The following is a 20,000-nucleotide window of genomic DNA, read 5'->3' as shown; positions in this document are numbered from 1 at the left end:
CCCCTGCACTGTTGTTAGTGTTCCATGCCATCCCCTGTCCTGTTGTTAGTGTTCCATGCCATCCCCTGTCCTGTTGTTAGTGTTCCATGCCATCCCCTGTCCTGTTGTTAGTGTTCCATGCCATCCCCTGTCCTGTTGTTAGTGTTCCATGCCATCCCCTGTCCTGTTGTTAGTGTTCCATGCCATCCCCTGCACTGTTGTTAGTGTTCCATGCCATCCCCTGTCCTGTTGTTAGTGTTCCATGCCATCCCCTGTCCTGTTGTTAGTGTTCCATGCCATCCCCTGCACTGTTGTTAGTGTTCCATGCCATCCCCTGTCCTGTTGTTAGTGTTCCATGCCATCCCCTGCACTGTTGTTAGTGTTCCATGCCATCCCCTGTCCTGTTGTTAGTGTTCCATGCCATCCCCTGTCCTGTTGTTAGTGTTCCATGCCATTTCCTGTCCTGTTGTTAGTGTTCCATGCCATTTCCTGCACTGCATCTGGGTGCCTGCGTTTCATACATATATTTACGTCATCAGTCACGACAGTATGACGTACCGTGACGTACGTACGTTGTTCTTTTGTCTTTAATTAAACGTCTCCGATGACGCATTACCTGAGTGATTGTGTATTTGTTTGTGTTTCTGATATTGATCTTGAGGCTTGATGAAGGTGGGGGGGGGGGGTCGTTGTGTGCGGTCACGTGATGAGGGTCGTAAGCTGAGGTGATTAAGCTTTGAGCAGGACAGTACGACCCTTGAGTGTGCTGGTACGACCCTTGCTCAAGGGGTCGTACCGTGGTGTTTAAAGGGTCTCGTACCGTCGTGCTCAAGGGATCGTACCGTCGTGTTTAAGGGGTTGTAGTGTCGTGCTCAAGGGTCGTACCGTCGTGCTCAAGTGTCGTATGCCGTCGTGCTCAAGGGTCGTATACCGTCGTGCTCAAGCGTCGTATGCCGTCGTGTAAAAGGGTCGTATACCGTCGTACTCAAGGGTCGTATACCGTCGTGCTCAAGGGTCGTATACCGTCGTGCTCAAGGGTCGTATACCGTCGTGCTCAAGGGTCGTATACCGTCGTGCTCAAGGGTCGTGTACCGTCGTGCTCAAGGGTCGTATACCGTCGTGTAAAAGGGTCGTATACCGTCGTGCTCAAGGGTCGTATACCGTCGTGCTCAAGGGTCAGTATACCGTCGTGCTTAAGGGTCGTATACCGTCATGCTCAAGGGTCGTATACCGTCGTGCTCAAGGGTCGTATACCGTCGTGCTCAAGGGTCGTATACCGTCGTGCTCAAGGGTCGTGTACCGTCGTGCTCAAGGGTCGTATACCGTCGTGCTCAAGGGTCGTATACCGTCGTGCTCAAGGGTCGTGTACCGTCGTGCTCAAGGGTCGTATACCGTCGTGCTCAAGGGTCGTGTACCGTCGTGCTCAAGGGTCGTATACCGTCGTGCTCAAGGGTCGTATACCGTCGTGCTCAGTTGACTAAAATCTCGTACAAGACAGACGTCAACAAGTTGAACGCAAGGACCAATTTGCATAATAAGTTCCTCCACAGTTTGTGGTCTGGGGAGACGCACCTTCTGACCACTTTGGACTGTACGGGGGAGGAAGTTGTGCGTTCGTGTGTGTGTGTGTGGTGTGTGTGTGTGTGTGTGTGTGTGTGTATGTGTGTGTGTGTGTGTGTGTGTGTGTGTGTGTGTGTGTGTGTGTGTGCAAGTCTGTTCATTTCCGTACTCGTGTATAAGTCGATGACTATCATTAGAATCAACACAGACTAATTAGTCTTAGAAACAAACTGAACCTCGGTTCGATCCCTGGGCTGGGGTCTGGTGTGGGGGGGGTGGGAGGGGGAAGGGGGAGATGTCAAAAAACAAAAAAAAAGGCGTATCTAAGGCGTTGTTTCCTCTTACCCTGCTCGCCTCTGCTTACCTGCTACCTGACGTGAGTAGGTAGGTAGGTTACCTACTGCTACTAGCCCAGGTGATTAGCAGGTAGTGCCTGCTAATTAACCTGCTTCTCATCATCAAACCCCCCATCACCCACCCATCACCCACCCATCACCCACCCATATGCAAATTACGTAGACTCCAGGCTGATTCGTATGACGGTGCAAAGTGGCTCTCTCTCTCTCTCTCTCTCTCTCTCTCTCTCTCTCTCTCTCTCTCTCTCTCTCTCTCTCTCTCTCTCTCTCTCTCTCTCTCTCTCTCTCTCTCTCTCTCTCTCTCTCTCTCTCTCTCTCTCTCTCTCTCTCTCTCTCTCTCTCTCTCTCTCACTGCGCCGCGCCTGGCTACATAAGCCTTTTGTTCCTTACGATGGACGCACGGGGTGAGGGAGACAAAAGGACCACGTGGTGAGGAAGACAGTAGACCACGTGGTAAGGGAGATAATGGACCACGTGTTAAGGGGGACAGACAGTGAACCACGTGTTAAGGGAGACAGAAGACCACGTGTTAAGGGAGACAGAAGACCACGTGTTAAGGGAGACACCTTATAGCCACCTTTCCTCCCTCAATTGAACGTAAAGAAACATTTTCCTTCCTGTATGATACTGGATATTGTAGGGTCACACACACACACACACACACACACACACACGCCTCGGGGTCAACAGAGGTCAATCACGTGACCAGTGAGGTCAAGGCAGATTCCCTTCTTCATTTTAGGTTTCAAATGTCTACCAAAATAGATAGATTTTGTCTTGTGGTCAGAAATGAGTTTTGTTATCGTATCACAACAGTTGTTAAATGTTGTTAATGGATCACAACAGTTGATGAGTTTGTTAATGGGTCACAACAGTAGTAGTTAAGGGGTTAACAGAGGTGGGTGGGGGGGGGGGGGGTATGGTTACCGTCCACACCTGGTGTTTGGCTGGGATGACCTTCCCTCCCCCCCCCCCCCCCTTCCGTTTTCACAAGGGTCAGGTCACGAGGTTTGACCTCTGACCTCCCTGCTAAGCTTGGGTCTTATCATCAGTGTTATCTTACAATATCTTCCATTTCAACAATACAACAATAAACCCCCCCCCCCCCCATTCCCTCCCTCCATCCATCCCCCTTCCCCATCTCCATCGTCTAATGCTTCATTTTACCCCATTACTGTCCCATATGATTTACTCCATCATTAACCCATTACCAAATTTACCCCATCATTTACCCATCACCTGATTTACCCCATCATTAACCCATTGCCTGATTTACCCCATCATTAACCCATTACCTGATTTACCCCATCATTAACCCATTACCTAATTTACCCCATCGTTAAGCCATTATCAAATTTACCGCATCATTACCCATTACCTGATTTACTCATCATTAACCCATTACCTGATTTACCCCCATCATTCCGCCATAAATAGTTTACCCCCATGTTCTCCACACTTGATTTACCCCATTCCCCCCATACTTGGTTTACCCCATGTCTCTCTCATCCTCGAGAATGGGTAAACAAAATGCACCACCTCCTCCCCCTCCACCCTCATTCCCCTCCCCCCTTCCTGGGGTCAGGTCCAATTGGTTTTTGTGGACAATTATGGAACGTAAGGATATATATTTTTTTCTATTTTATTTTTCCAAAAGAAGGAACAGAGAAGGGGGCCAGGTGAGGATATTCCCATAGAGGCCCAGTTCTCTGTTCTTAACGCTACCTCGCTAATGCGGGAAATGGCGAATAGTTTGAAAGAAAAAGAAAAGAAAGAAAGATATATATATATATATATATATATATATATATATATATATATATATATATATATATATATATATATATATACTTTATATACACATGTACATATTCATACTTGCCTTCATCCATTTCTGTCGCTACCCCAGCCCACAGGAAGCAGCCTTTTCCTCATTATTGAAACACATTCAAGTGCCTGGGACAACTGATATATAAATTTCATGATATCTACTATAGTAGATGAATAGTAGAATCTACTTTCATTATCTCTACCCTTAATTATCTGCCTGTCATGTGTACAGTGGTCTTGACCTTACCTGGTCATGGGGATAATCCCCAACCACGCCTCAGGTCAAGGTCTGGGTGTGGGAGGTCATAGGTCACGTATCTTAGGGACTCCTCCTCCTCCTCCTCCTCCTCCTCCTCTTCTTCCTCCTCCTCCTCCTCCTCCTCAGTGAACTGTCCTTCAAGCCTCCTCGTGGCCGGTCATGTGACCTACCATTCGGTCTTTGTCTTCTGGTACAAGTCAGTGGAATGAGGAATGCACTAGACTTTGGACTATAATATATGGATTCTTCTCTTCCGTGTTTCCTTTCCCAGTGTGGGACAGAGGTCCTGTTCCATTTACCAGTGTGTGTGTGTGTGTGTGTGTGTGTGTGTGTGTGTGTGTGTGTGTGTGTACAGTGTTATCAGCACTTGGTTAATTCTGCGAAATGTTCTCAAGATACGAAGGCGAGTGTGGCATGTCCGATGTGTGTGGAGGGGGGGATGGCACCCCCTCCCCCCTCCCCGATATTAAGGGGGAGGGGAAGTGATGGGGGAGGATTGTATCTCCCCTCCCCCACCCACCCTCCACCTCTAGCTCTCCTCGTTTTCTCCCATCTCTCTCTCTCTCTCTCTCTCTCTCTCTCTCTCTCTCTCTCTCTCTCTCTCTATATATATATATATATATATATATATATATATATATATATATATATATATATATATATATATATGTATATATGTGTGTGTGTGTGTGTGTGTGTGTGTGTGTGTGTGTGTGTGTGTGTGTGTGTGTGTGTGTGTGTGTGTGTGTGTGTGTGTGTTATAGTATAGCCCGAGGGGGAGGGGGTTGTGGTGGAGGGGGGGATGGGGGGCCCCGTAAAGTTAGCACAACCACCACAACCTTGTCTTATCGGCTCCCCCACCGTCAATCATGATCGCCCCCCTCCTCCCCCCTTATCTCTTATCACCTTATCTCCAACACGCCCTTGAATGCACAGATGAGGCGCCCCCCACCTACCCCCCCATCTTCTCTCCCTCTCTGGCATATAGTCAATGGGACGCTTAAGCTTTGGTTAATATAAGTCAATCTGTTTGATCTAAGCTTATATGATATATGATATATGAAATATGATATATGATATTCCTTTATATTATTAATGCCCGTCTATATATAGCTTTTGTGGTCTCATATATATATATATATATATATATATATATATATATATATATATAGGCTTTCATACATAATGTGTGATCTAATTGCCATGTCCAATCCTGTGTATTATAAGGGATAAGGGATACGACCTTATGCGCCACGTGGTGTAAAGGTTTTGGATTCCACATCACACGGCAGAGGTCTGTATTCCCATCCCTTCCAACCCCCCCCCCCCCTTCTTCCAATTATCCCTCCCCCATAACGTGTTTCAGGAATTCCTACATTCCAGAGAGAGAGTGTGTGTTGGAATGGTTCGAATATATGGAGAAGATGAGTGTGGAAAGGTTGACGAAGAGGATGTATGGCAAAGGAAGTGAAAGGGACAAAGAAAAGGGGGAGTAAGGTGACCAAGGAGGAGGTGAAAAGATAGAGTGAAAGATGCTTTGAAGGATCGGGGCCTGAATAGGCAGGAGGGTGTGAGGCATGCAAGGGACGGAGCGAAGTAGAGGAATGTGGTATACTGGGATCGACGTGCTGTCAGTGGATTGAACCAGGGCATGGGAAGCGTCTAGGGTAAACCATAGAAAGTTCTGTGGGGCCTGGATGTGGAAAGGGAGCTGTGGTTTCGGTGCATTACACATGACAGCTAGAGACTAGAATGTGAACGCATGTGGCCTTTCTTCGTCTGTTCCTGCCGCTGCCTCACCAACGGGGGAAACGGCGTGGAAGGTACGTGACTCGAGGTTACGCCGCGAGTAAATAGTCAGCAAGGCTAGACTGTGCAACACTGGGAGAACAGTTCATGTCGAAGACCCTCTCACTGCAAAGGAGTCCACATTACCCTGCACTGGAAGTAGCGCAGCTCGCACGGTTTTCGACTATCTAATGTTAGAAAATAATTAGGTTATAATTAATTAATAGCCCAAGACGTCTTTTTTATTATATATATATATATATATATATATATATATATATATATATATATATATATATATATATATATATATATATATATAATCCCTGGGGATAGGGGAGAAAGAATACTTCCCACGTATTCCCTGCGTGTCGTAGAAGGCGACTAAAAGGGAAGGGAGCGGGGGGCTGGAAATCCTCCCCTCTCGTTTTTTTTTTTTCTTTTTTTTTCCAAAGGAAGGAACAGAAAAGGGGGCCGGGTGAGGATATTTCCTCAGAGGCCCAGTCCTCTGTTCTTAACGCTACCTCGCTATCGCGGGAAACGGCGAATAGTATGAAAAAAAAAAAAAAAAAAAATATATATATATATATATATATATATATATATATATATATATATATATTATTATTCATTACTTTATCCAAAGAACAAACAAAAAAATAATTCAGGAATATTGGCAACTTAATTCATTAATCATCGTTCGAAACAACTTACAACATTAAGATGGATTAACGGCTTTCAAAGTTATAACTTTCTATTTTTTTCCCTTTAAGTCACACTACATAAATCTTAAAGTTGTCGAAACTTGAAAGGCTTTTTCCCCCGAGGGCTTAGTTTACCTAGGCCTCCAGCCAGCCGTTACCATTTAGATCGGAGCGTAATCATCCCAAGTTATTGAAGTACGAAATGGAAAAAAAAATAATGAAAAGAAAAGAAATATTTTTTTTTTCTGGAATCTGAGCACGCGGGAGTTGTTGTCATCCGGGTCTCGCTGATCGAGGGGGGGGAGGGGGAGGGTCCTGGGGGAGGGGCGGGGGGGAGGGAGGGGTGAGAGGGTTGCCAGGCGTCGCCAGGCGCACTGATGGTGTGGCGGGAGGGAGGAGTGGAAAGGGGGTTTTATATATATATATATATATATATATATATATATATATATATATATATATATAAATCCTCGTCGACAGTTGTAATGATTTTATTTTATATATTAAGGGATCAATAACATTAGTGTGACTTGTTTATTACAAGTTGAAAGAGGAGAAAAGAAGGTTTGTCGTATAGACAGACTTGTAAGGATCTTTATATTACAATAATTTATTTATTTCATTATACTTTAGTCGCTGTCTCCCGCGTTAGCGAGGTAGCGCAAGAAAACAGATGAAAGAATGGCCCAGCCCACCCACATATACATGTATATACACAGACTTGAGCAACATAAATATAGTATAAGAACAGGACAAGAATCATATGCTTTGTTTAATCACATTAAAAACTATGATCATTGTATTGACTGGAGTAATACCATCTCAGTTATTAACTCTAACTCTATTACCACGAGAAATGTCATTGATTCTTCTATTATTAAATACACAAAGAATTGTAACCTTAATAGTAATGGTCTATGCAAATTGGATAGCTTTGTTGTTGATAAAATTTGTAAACAATTCACCTTCTTGTCCACATAAGTTTATGATACGCTTGTTGTCTGTCTTGGACAATCACTTGTTTACCCAATGGTGTCCTAGCTACGTCTCTTCGTTGTATATCAACTGACTGTTATATTTCTCTCTTGAGTTTCCCCTGATGATGATTTGATTATGACACGAAAGTGCACTTGGGAATTTATCGTGTTTCATTTCCCCCGTGTGGACTCTCAGGAATGAATATATATATATCCCCCGTGTGGACTCATAGGAATGAATATATATATATATATATATATATATATATATATATATATATATATATATATATATATATATATATATATAGATAGATAGATAGATAGATAGATACTGAGAGAAAGACGAGGTGGGTATTATAACTAACCTCCCCCTCCCCCCCATGGTGACCCCATGAAGATACAGAGGAGGGAATAAGAGGGAGGGGGGGATATTATAACTTACCCCCCTCCCCCATGATGACACCCCCCCCCCCCCCCCATCATGAAGATAAGAGCGTGTCATTTATCATTCCCTGATCTTCTAACGCATCATAGATGTAATCTCTCAGACGATAAGTGATATATAGACACACAGTGTCGTCCCTTCCTTTTGGCTAGTGAATGATCAGAGAGGGAGTCGTTGTAGGATTGCAATCCACATGACCAGACTCGCCCCACATGACCAGACTCGCCCCACATGACCAGACTCGCCCCACATGACCAGACTCGCCTCACATGACCAGACTCGCCCCACATGACCAGACTCGCCCCACATGACCAGACTCGCCTCACATGACCAGACTCGCCCCACATGACCAGACTCGCCCCACATGACCAGACTCGCCCCACATGACCAGACTCGCCCCACATGACCAGACTCGCCCCACATGACCAGACTCGCCTCACATGACCAGACTCGCCTCACATGACCAGACTCGCCCCACATGACCAGACTCGCCCCACATGACCAGACTCGCCCCACATGACCAGACTCGCCCCACATGACCAGACTCGCCTCACATGACCAGACTCGCCTCACATGACCAGACTCGCCCCACATGACCAGACTCGCCCCACATGACCAGACTCGCCCCACATGACCAGACTCGCCTCACATGACCAGACTCGCCCCACATGACCAGACTCGCCCCACATGACCAGACTCGCCTCACATGACCAGACTCGCCCCACATGACCAGACTCGCCCCACATGACCAGACTCGCTCCACATGACACTCATGACGTTATCTAAATGCTGGGTCTCTCTCTCCCCCCCTTTATCTGGGGGATTACATTTCTCCATGCACGTTGTCTATGTTTCTATGGGGTGGTGGGGGGGGAAGGGTTTCTCTTTCTCTATGGGGGAGAGGAGAGGGGAGGTTTCCCCTGTCTCTATGGGGGGAGGGGGGAGAAAAGAGGAGGGTGTGTGTGTGTGTGTGTGTGTGTGTGTGTGTGTGTGTGTTACCCCTCCACTACACAGTCTTTGAGGCGATTACACCCTCTCTCTCTCTCTCTCTCTCTCTCTCTCTCTCTCTCTCTCTCTCTCTCTCTCTCTCTCTCTCTCTCTCTCTCTGAGTTACGTAACATCGGTTAACCACAACCGTGTTTTCACAGACAGAACAAATGAGATAACACAGAAAACAGATAACTCCGTACCTGACGAGATAACACCACACCTCCCGTTATGTAAGACTGGGCACAGAGATACGTCTCTCTCTCTCTCTCTCTCTCTCTCTCTCTCTCTCTCTCTCTCTCTCTCTCTCTCTCTCTCTCTCTCTCTCTCTCTCTGTGTTTACAGGTGTCGACAATCCTGGCCTACCCCACCCAGTTCCTATGGATATTATATATATATATATATATATATATATATATATATATATATATATATATATATATATATATACACCAGATCTGTTCGAGGCCGCCCTTGCTAGACCAGATCTGTTCGAACTCGAGGCACAGTCGACCCGACCAGACCCAGACCAGACCAGACCAGACCCCTCCTGTTAGGGTCGTGTACTGAACGACCAATCACCTGTTAGAGTCGTGTACTGAACGACCAATCACCTGTTAGGGTCGTGTACTGAACGACCAATCACCTGTTAGAGTCGTGTACTGAACGACCAATCATCAAATAGTGATGCATTATCACTATTTGATCAGTTCTGTAAATACAGATGGTAATACAGACGAAGACAATCTCTCGCTGTATCCAGAAAATTGGCTGTGTAAACACCTGGTGTAGCCACACCCAGTACACCTCGCGCTGTGTCACTACAGTACCCTACTGTGTACTGTACTTTGACCCTCCCTCCCCCTCTCTGTATTACAGTGAGTACCCTGTCTGGTACAGCACGTGCTGCTGTAACTGTCTGGTAAACATGTAATATACCCTTGACCTCTGCTACCGTTATCAGTGTTAACGCGATAAGAACTGTACCCTACACTGTAATAAATACTGTACCCTACACTGTAATAAGATCTGTACCCTACACTGTAATAAGATCTGTACCCTACACTGTAATAAATACTGTACCCTACACTGTAATAAGATCTGTACCCTACACTGTAATAAGATCTGTACCCTACACTGTAATAAGATCTGTACCCTACACTGTAATGAATACTGTACCCTACACTGTAATAAGATCTGTACCCTACACTGTAATGAATACTGTACCCTACACTGTAATAAATAGTGTACCCTACACTGTAATAAGATCTGTACCCTACACTGTAATGAATACTGTACCCTACACTGTAATAAGATCTGTACCCTACACTGTAATGAATACTGTACCCTACACTGTAATAAGATCTGTACCCTACACTGTAATAAATACTGTACCCTACACTGTAATAAGATCTGTACCCTACACTGTAATAAGATCTGTACCCTACACTGTAATGAATACTGTACCCTACACTGTAATAAGATCTGTACCCTACACTGTAATGAATACTGTACCCTACACTGTAATAAGATCTGTACCCTACACTGTAATAAATACTGTACCCTACACTGTAATAAGATCTGTACCCTACACTGTAATAAGATCTGTACCCTACACTGTAATGAATACTGTACCCTACACTGTAATGAATACTGTACCCTACACTGTAATAAATAGTGTACCCTACACTGTAATAAGATCTGTACCCTACACTGTAATGAATACTGTACCCTACAATGTAATAAATACTGTACCCTACACTGTAATAAGATCTGTACCCTACACTGTAATAAATACTGTACCCTACAATGTAATAAATACTGTACCCTACACTATAATAAGATCTGTACCCTACACTGTAATAAGATCTGTACCCTACACTGTAATGAATACTGTACCCTACACTGTAATAAATACTGTACCCTACACTGTAATGAATACTGTACCCTACACTGTAATGAATACTGTACCCTACACTGTAATGAATACTGTACCCTACACTGTAATGAATACTGTACCCTACACTGTAATGAATACTGTACCCTACACTGTAATAAATACTGTACCCTACACTGTAATAAATACTGTACCCTACACTGTAATAAATACTGTACCCTACACTGTAATGAATACTGTACCCTACACTGTAATGAATACTGTACCCTACACTGTAATGAATACTGTACCCTACACTGTAATGAATACTGTACCCTAAACTGTAATGAATACTGTACCCTACACTGTAATGAATACTGTACCCTACACTGTAATGAATACTGTACCCTACACTGTAATGAATACTGTACCCTACACTGTAATAAATACTGTACCCTACACTGTAATAAATACTGTACCCTACACTGTAATGAATATTGTACCCTACACTGTAATAAATACTGTACCCTACACTGTAATAAGATCTGTACCCTACACTGTAATAAGATCTGTACCCTACACTGTAATGAATACTGTACCCTACACTGTAATGAATACTGTACCCTACACTGTAATAAATAGTGTACCCTACACTGTAATAAGATCTGTACCCTACACTGTAATGAATACTGTACCCTACAATGTAATAAATACTGTACCCTACACTGTAATAAGATCTGTACCCTACACTGTAATAAATACTGTACCCTACAATGTAATAAATACTGTACCCTACACTATAATAAGATCTGTACCCTACACTGTAATAAGATCTGTACCCTACACTGTAATGAATACTGTACCCTACACTGTAATAAATACTGTACCCTACACTGTAATGAATACTGTACCCTACACTGTAATGAATACTGTACCCTACACTGTAATGAATACTGTACCCTACACTGTAATGAATACTGTACCCTACACTGTAATGAATACTGTACCCTACACTGTAATAAATACTGTACCCTACACTGTAATAAATACTGTACCCTACACTGTAATGAATATTGTACCCTACACTGTAATAAATACTGTACCCTACACTGTAATAAATACTGTACCCTACACTGTAATAAATACTGTACCCTACACTGTAATGAATACTGTACCCTACACTGTAATGAATACTGTACCCTACACTGTAATGAATACTGTACCCTACACTGTAATAAATACTGTACCCTACACTGTAATAAATACTGTACCCTACACTGTAATAAATACTGTATCCTACACTGTATCTTGTACCAGATATATACACATACCTCAATGTATATGTCATCTATTCCTGTACCCACTGTAATCCACATGTTAAGCCAGTTGTTCTGTATTATGTATTGCATTTTTCAAACTTGTTTCATATTTCATAGATATTGTGACGTAGAGTGATGTTAATATATATCTGGTCGGGGCCATATATATATATATATATATATATATATATATATATATGTGTGTGTGTGTGTGTGTGTGTGTGTGTGTGTGTGTGTGTGTGTGTGTGTATGTATATATTTTTTTTTGAGAAAATTCGTCCAATTTCTAAAATATAGTTAGTGAGTTTGTGTGGAGATACGCCCACGTATGACATATTTATCAATATAATTCCAAAGTAATTAAGGTCATTCTAAGTGTTTCGTCATCATTCGTATGTAATTTGCGTTTAGAACAAAAAGAATAATGAAAAAATATGATGAAAGTGAAGATAAAGTAAAAGTAATCCACAAATATGACACCTGATTACCTAATTACTTTACATCGTTAAGACAAGGGAGGGGGGAAGGGGGGGTCATTATATCGTTAATGATCACCTGGTTAACTTATCGACCAACTCCTTAATGACACGGGGTATTAGGGTAGACTAATTACTTTGTTTAATGACACTGTGGACTTGAACAGACTCATTAAGACAGGGGATGACATACACTAAATAAGGCAGTAGACTAATTATAATTGACCGGGATTACATATGCAAATGACTTCGTTCAAGGCGTGGTGTACGTCAGGGGAATCCAAGATTACATTAAATGCACCCAAAGGTAATCTAAAGGTAATTTTCAATGTAATCGTCTCCCTGGGGGTCGTACAAGGTCATGGCGTGGTGAACGACCCCTCCCTCTCCCTACGCGCCCGTCATCCAACGCAGACGGGCGACGGGGCGCGGCGGGGCGGGGCGCGGGCTGGGGCGCGGGCTGGGGCGCAGTGGGTGTAGGGGTGGGGGTGGTGCAATGGGAGGGGGGAGGCGTGTGTATGTGTGTGTGTGTGTGTGTGTGTGTGTGTGTGTGTGTGTGTGTGTGTGTGTGTGTGTGTGTGTGTGTGTGTATGTGTGTGTGTGTGTATGTGTATGTGTGTGTGTGTGTGTGTGTGTGTGTGTGTGTGTGTGTGTATGTGTGTGTGTGTGTGTGTGTGTGTGTGTATGTGTGTGTGTGTGTGTGTGTGTGTGTGTGTGTGTGTGTGTGTGTATGTGTATGTGTGTGTGTGTGTGTGTGTGTGTGTGTGTGTGTGTGTATGTGTGTGTGTGTGTGTGTATGTGTGTGTGTGTGTGTGTGTGTGTATGTGTGTGTGTGTGTGTGTATGTGTGTGTGTGTGTGTGTGTGTGTGTGTGTGTGTGTGTGTGTGTGTGTGTATGTGTATGTGTGTGTGTGTGTGTGTGTGTATGTGTGTGTGTGTGTGTGTGTATGTGTGTGTGTATGTGTGTGTGTGTGTGTGTATGTGTGTGTGTGTGTGTGTGTGTGTGTGTGTGTGTGTGTGTGTGTGTGTGTGTGTGTATGTGTGTGTGTGTGTGTGTGTGTATGTGTATGTGTGTGTGTGTGTGTGTGTGTGTGTGTGTGTGTGTGTATGTGTGTGTGTGTGTGTGTGTGTGTGTGTATGTGTGTGTGTGTGTGTGTGTGTGTGTGTGTGTGTGTGTGTGTATGTGTATGTGTGTGTGTGTGTGTGTGTGTGTGTGTGTGTGTGTGTGTGTGTGTGTATGTGTGTGTGTGTGTGTGTATGTGTGTGTGTGTGTGTGTGTGTATGTGTGTGTGTGTGTGTGTGTATGTGTGTGTGTGTGTGTGTGTGTGTGTATGTGTATGTGTGTGTGTGTGTGTGTGTGTGTGTGTGTGTGTGTGTGTGTGTGTGTGTATGTGTGTGTGTGTGTGTGTGTATGTGTGTGTGTGTGTGTGTGTGTGTATGTGTGTGTGTGTGTGTGTGTATGTGTGTGTGTGTGTGTGTGTGTGTATGTGTGTGTGTGTGTGTGTGTATGTGTGTGTGTGTGTGTGTGTGTGTGTGTGTGTGTGTGTGTGTGTGTGTGTGTGTGTGTGTGTGTGTGTGTGTGTGTGTGTGTGTGTGTGTGTATGTGTGTGTGTGTGTGTGTGTGTGTGTGTGTGTGTGTGTGTGTGTGTGTGTATGTGTGTGTGTGTGTGTGTGTTTGCTCATCAGGGAACCCCCCCTCCCCCTCCTTCCCCCCCACTAACACCCCCCCTCCCCCGTAGTTGCCTGTGAAGTGTATATTTAAAGCCCAGTGTGTCTTCTGGTGCTACCGAGGGGAGGGAGAGGGGAGAGAGGGGAGAGAGATGGGGGGGTGGACTGTGGTCCGGGGGGGAAGGAAGGAAGGAGAGGAGGAGGGGAGAGGTGGGTGTGTGGGGTGTGTGGGGGGAAAGTGTGGTATGTTAAGCATAAGCGAGGGGAGGGTATTGTGGGGGTGGGGTGGAATGGGGGGGTTGGGGAGGAAGATGGGGGGTGGTGATGGGTCTGGTGACGTGACAGAGGAAGGGGGAATGATGGGGAGGGGTGTAGTGTGGGGAGGGAGGGGAAGAGGGGTGACTACTGCATGACGGGCGGACTGGTGGTGGGGGAGGGGTATTTCCGCCCCCCCCCCCCCCCCCTCACCGGAAGCTCCCCCCCCCCCTGGTGAGGAATGTCTAGAATTATTTCCCCGTTGTACACACACACACACATACACACACTCACACACACACACACACATACACACACACACACATACACACACACACACATACACACACACACACACCAGTGCTAGTGTTCTCAAGGTAAACGATATTATTTATATCAGATGATAATAATGATAATAATAATCTTTTCTTTCAAACTTCGCCATTTCCCGCATTAGCGAGGTAGCGTTAAGAACAGATGACTGGCCCTCTGAGGGAATATCCTCACCTGGCCCCCTTCTCTGTTCCTTCTTTTGGAAAATTAAAAAAAAATAATGAGAGGGGAGGATTTCCAGCCCCCCGCTCCCTCCCCTTTTAGTCGCCTTCTGACACGCAGGGAATACGTGGGAAGTATTCTTGCTCCCCTATCCCCAGGGGATATAATGATAATAATGATAATAATGATAATAATAATAATATTAATAATAATGTGATCATTAGGATATACCGGAGTTTTATCATTAATCCACAAATTCCAAACCTAACCTAACCTAACCTAACCTAACCTAACCCAATATTAAACGTGTCATTGATTTAAGAATATTCTTTTTTCTTTCAAACTATTCGCTATTTCCCGCATTAGCGAGGTAGCGTTAAGAACAGAGGCCTCGGCCTTTGAGGGAATACCCTCACCTGGCCCAATTCTCTGTTCCCTCTTTTGGAAAATTAAAAAAAATGAGAGGGAAGGATTTCCAGCCCCCCGCTCCCTCCCCTTTTAGTCGCCTTCTACGACATATATATATATATATATATATATATATATATATATATATATATATATATATATATATATATATATATATATATATATGATGCTACGGATGTATGACGCTTGCGAATACAACAGTGAATTTTTATAGAATATCGCCCACCTCGAATATCATTATAACGATTGCCAATATTATTCAAATTTATTCATATGTCTCTACGTGTTTATACCATACCCATTTCTATTTCTTTAATGACAAATGCCATTCAAAATATCTAAATCTTCCTTACATTAATCATTAATCCTCCTTTTATGATTATACTTACGAAATATCGAAGAAATTACGAATGTTGGAAGACACTGAACTACATAACGACTTGTTACAATGCCCTCGTACATTTCAAACCTGAAAAACCCCTATTTTAACAACGTTATCTAACACAAAAACTATTAGAAAACCATCTATAAATATCTATTTACTAAATACAACGAAGTTTTGCCTCATGTTTTATTTGGTTGAGCCGAAAAAAAGAAAAAGAAGACATTTAATCGTGATCATGAGTAGTGTGGCGCCTCTGGTGGCGGCTGGGGGAAACACCAGGTAAACAAGCCAGCGTGGTGCACGGAGCTCCCCCAAGCTTGGCTGACCCGCTCGACGCTCTACGATCTCTCGCGCTCTACTACCGACGACGACGGAGGTGTTTATATATATAAATTTATATATATTTCCTTCGGTCTCCTGCCCGTGCCATAGGACGTCCATCACTCGCCCAAGCACCCAGGAGACATGCCGCTCGAGGTGAGAGACCCCACACCACAACCTCTCTCTCCAGTAGCAGGTGTTGATGTAAGGGAACGGGAGTTAGGATAATCTCTCTCTCTCTCTCTCTCTCTCTCTCTCTCTCTCTCTCTCTCTCTCTCTCTCTCTCTCTCTCTCTCGTCCTGTGGAGATTGGAGGAGACGTGTTGTGTTTATTAATGTTTTGATGGCTAGATCTTGTGGTTGTGATTTATTTATGGGGTATGGAGTGACTGTGTATAGAGTTGTAGCCTTTGGCTGGAGTGTACCATCGTTAAACACTGGTATAGTCGTTGAACACTGTGGTATAGTCGTTGAACACTGTGGTATAGTCGTTGAACACTGTGGTACGACCTTTGAGCGCGACAGTGCTATGTTATGATTTGGTACGACCCTTGAGCGCGACGATACAGTGGTATGGTACGACCTTTGAACACGACGGTACATTGGTATGGTACGACCCTTGAGCACGACGGTACAGTGGTATGGTACGACCCTTGAACACGACGGTACAGTGGTGTGGTACGACCATTGACGGTACAGTCCTCGTGCACGACTGTACAACGACCCCTTGACCCACATAATACAACGATTGAGGACGACAGTCGGTACGACCCCTTGCACACGACGCGTACGACTCTATAGGATGACGATATGACCTTGTACCACGACGCGTACGACCCTCGAGTACAATGGTACGCGACCCTTGAGCACGGTAATATATCAAAGAAAACGACTTGACGACCTATTAATCCTGTAGGTACGACCCTCTCTTAGGGTCGTACAGGTATAAACGCTTAACGCATTGAACTATACATCTGATAGTAGTTACCGTCTTCTAAATAACGCTTGGCTTTTAAATACGCGTTTTTTTAAATGTTTTTTTTTTAATGCTCACAAGGGCTGTTTTCCCTAAGAATATGCTTATGGGGGATACGTCTATTGTGCCTCTGGGAATTTATCCAATCAGCGTATATATTTTTTTCTTGATGTATGTGAGTGTGAGGGTGGTGGGGGGGGGGGGTAGATTTTTCTTCCTAACCCCCTTCCCATCATCCCCTTATCCCCCCCACCCCCTTTTAGATGATCGTTCACTCGGGACTAAAAACCTTTTTTTTTTTTCTGTCTTCCCGTTTTCTGTGGAATGGTGGCGATCCTGAGCGTGTTTAGAGAAGATGGGAGATTTGGTGCCCATTCTAAAGAATCTTTTTTTTTTTTTTTTCGTTTCTATTTCTTTTTTTTTCTGCCAGGATTTATTTTAGTCCTCGTCCATTTTTTTTTTACACTTTTGTGTCCCATGTTCCATTTTCTATGGACGTCTTTTTTTTTTTTTTTACTCATCCTCTTTCCGCCGGAGGTATTATTATTATTTTTTTTTAATCGTCGAAAAATTTTGTTCTAAATTCCTCGTACTCGCGTTCGCTCAGCTCCAGGATGAGGGGGGGGGAGGAGGTCTGGGTAGGCTTAACTTAGAGAAGGGGAGGGAGGGGAGGGGAGGGGAGGGGCGGGGGAGGGGATGTAAGGAGGGGTGGGGTGTGAGGAGGGGGGCGGGGGAGGGAAGCTTAAGCCATCCAGTTATTTATATTTTCAAAGTTAATTTTTGTCTGTACGTGTGTGTGTGTGTGTGTGTGTGTGTGTGTGAAATAGGTGGGTGGGGGGAGGTACCTGCACCCTCCTGCCCTGGGGGAAGGGGTTGGTGTCGGGGGGGGGGGGAGGGGTGGATGTTTACTGCTTGTGTTGTCTTGTTGTGGGGGAAGGGGGGGGTGGAGGGGGGGATGACCCAGTCACGTGGTCAACTATGGGATGGGGGGGGGAGGGGGATATTAGCGGTGGTTCTTGTGTCTTCCAAACCCCCTCCCCTTCCCCCATCTTTGGGGTCTGGGAGGCAAGGTGTATCCTGTCTTTACCCTCCCTCCCCTTTTCCCCTCCCCTTCCCCTCCTCCTCCTCCTCCTCCCTCCCTCTGTCAGACTGTCTGTCCCCCCCCCACCTTTCCCTCTTCCCCCTCCCTATATAAAGGGGAAGACTTTGTCCGTATCATAATTATGTAATTATAGTTTAATGAATATAACGTGCAACCGAAGTCTGATAATGTACAGGGATGATGAATTATGAAGTGGTATTTACCGTGTTGACAATGGTTTGGATTAGGGGAGGGAGGAGGGAGGGATGGGATGTGTGTGTGTGTGGGGGAAAGGGGGGAGGGGGAGAGGAAGGTCTTCTCGCGGTGTGTACCAGCTGGGGGTGTGTGTCTATGCATTCGTGGTGTCGAACTGCAACCCAGGGGACGAGGGATCTCCAGCGGTGGCTGGCTGACGGTGGCGGGGGATGGTGCAGTCAGTAGCTTCCTCTCCCCACTGAACTGTTAGAAGGGGGTGCAGGCGATGATGGTTGGAGGGGGGGGGGGGGAAGACCAGTGTGTTGAGCACCGCCTGGTTGTGTGTGTGTACGTGTGTGTGTGTGTGTGTGTGTGTGTGTGTGGATAGGGATAGGTGGTGTATTTCTATTCGAGGATGGATGGTCTCCTCTGTTCCAGCCCATTCCTATCCTTCACCCAGGATAGACCCCCCCACCCCTTTCCCTTTATGTAGGCCGACCTGTCCCTTCATATGGAATAGGGTGTGTGGGTTGAACAGGGGGGGATGGGAGGGTGTGTGGGTTGAACAGGGGGGATGGGAGGGTGTGTGGGATGAACAGGGGGGATGGGAGGGTGTGTGGGTTGAACAGGGGGGGGATGGGAGGGTGTGTGGGTTGAACAGGGGGGGATGGGCGGGTGTGTGGGTTGAACAGGGGGGATGGGAAGGTGAGTGGGTTGAACAGGGGGGGATGGGAGGGTGTGTGGGTTGAACAGGGGGATGGGAGGGTGTGTGGGATGAACAGGGGGGAGATGGGAGGGTGTGTGGGTTGAACAGGGGGGGGATGGGAGGGTGTGTGGGTTAAACAGGAGGATGGGAGGGTGTGTGGGATGAACAGGGGGGGAGATGGGAGGGTGTGTGGGATGAACAGGGGGGAGATGGGAGGGTGTGTGGGTTGAAGAGGGGGATGATGGGAGGGTGTGTGGGTTGAACAGGGGGATGATGGGAGGGTGTGACACCTTGGTTAGGCCCCATACCCCACTTCCCTCGTGTGTGTGGAGGAGGAGGAGGAGGGAGGGGGAAAGATAGACTTCCCCCCCATTACATCCGAGGGGAGTTTGAGGGGGAGATGCCCTTTATATCCTCCCCTCCCCCCCCCCCCCCCCCGCAACCCTCCCCGTCAAGGTAAAAGATCTTGCTTACAAGAGTAAATATGGGAGGTATATTTTCCTTGGGGTGGGGTAGGGTGGGGAGGTAAGGGAGATGTTGGGGGGGAGATAACTTTTTCTTACCCTGTAGGTAATGGGAGAGGGGGGGAGGGGAGGGGAGGGGGGTAAGGCAGGCTATTAATAATTTTTCTTTAAGGGAGAAACTTGGCCCTTGATGAGAGAGAGAGAGAGAGAGAGAGAGAGAGAGAGAGAGAGAGAGAGAGAGAGAGAGAGAGAGTATAATCACCCTTGCAAAGTCTGGGGAGATGGGGAGTAGAAGACATAACATTATTATAAACGCTTGGGTGGGAGGTTATATCTGGGGTGTTCAGGATGGTGGTCTGTGTGTGTGTGTGTGTGTGTGTGTGTGTGTGTACATTGTGTGTGTGTGTATGTGTGTGTGTACATTGTGTGTGTGTGTACATTGTGTGTGTGTGTGTGTGTGTGTATATG

The 20,000-nt window shown here is 45.5% G+C and overlaps 1 protein-coding gene across 2 annotated transcripts in view; it reads left to right on the top strand.

The window, feature by feature from the left end:
- Positions 1 to 20,000, top strand: part of LOC139749549 (serine/threonine-protein kinase pim-3-like) — a 59,899-nt gene that overhangs the window by 6,748 nt on the left and 33,151 nt on the right. The window contains exon 1 of one of the 2 annotated variants that reach the window (XM_071663557.1): positions 16,070 to 16,267. The exons of the other annotated variant lie outside the window; for it this stretch is intronic. Within the exon in view, the coding sequence (XP_071519658.1) occupies positions 16,256 to 16,267 (12 nt within the window). The 5' untranslated portion in view covers positions 16,070 to 16,255. Of the gene's footprint in view, positions 1 to 16,069; positions 16,268 to 20,000 lie in introns of those variants that run through there. 2 annotated transcript variants of the gene reach the window in all.

Source organism: Panulirus ornatus, chromosome 7 (assembly GCF_036320965.1).
Source record: "Panulirus ornatus isolate Po-2019 chromosome 7, ASM3632096v1, whole genome shotgun sequence".
Classification (NCBI taxonomy): Eukaryota; Metazoa; Arthropoda; class Malacostraca; order Decapoda; family Palinuridae; genus Panulirus; species Panulirus ornatus.
This window is presented reverse-complemented; position numbering and strand designations above follow the sequence as displayed.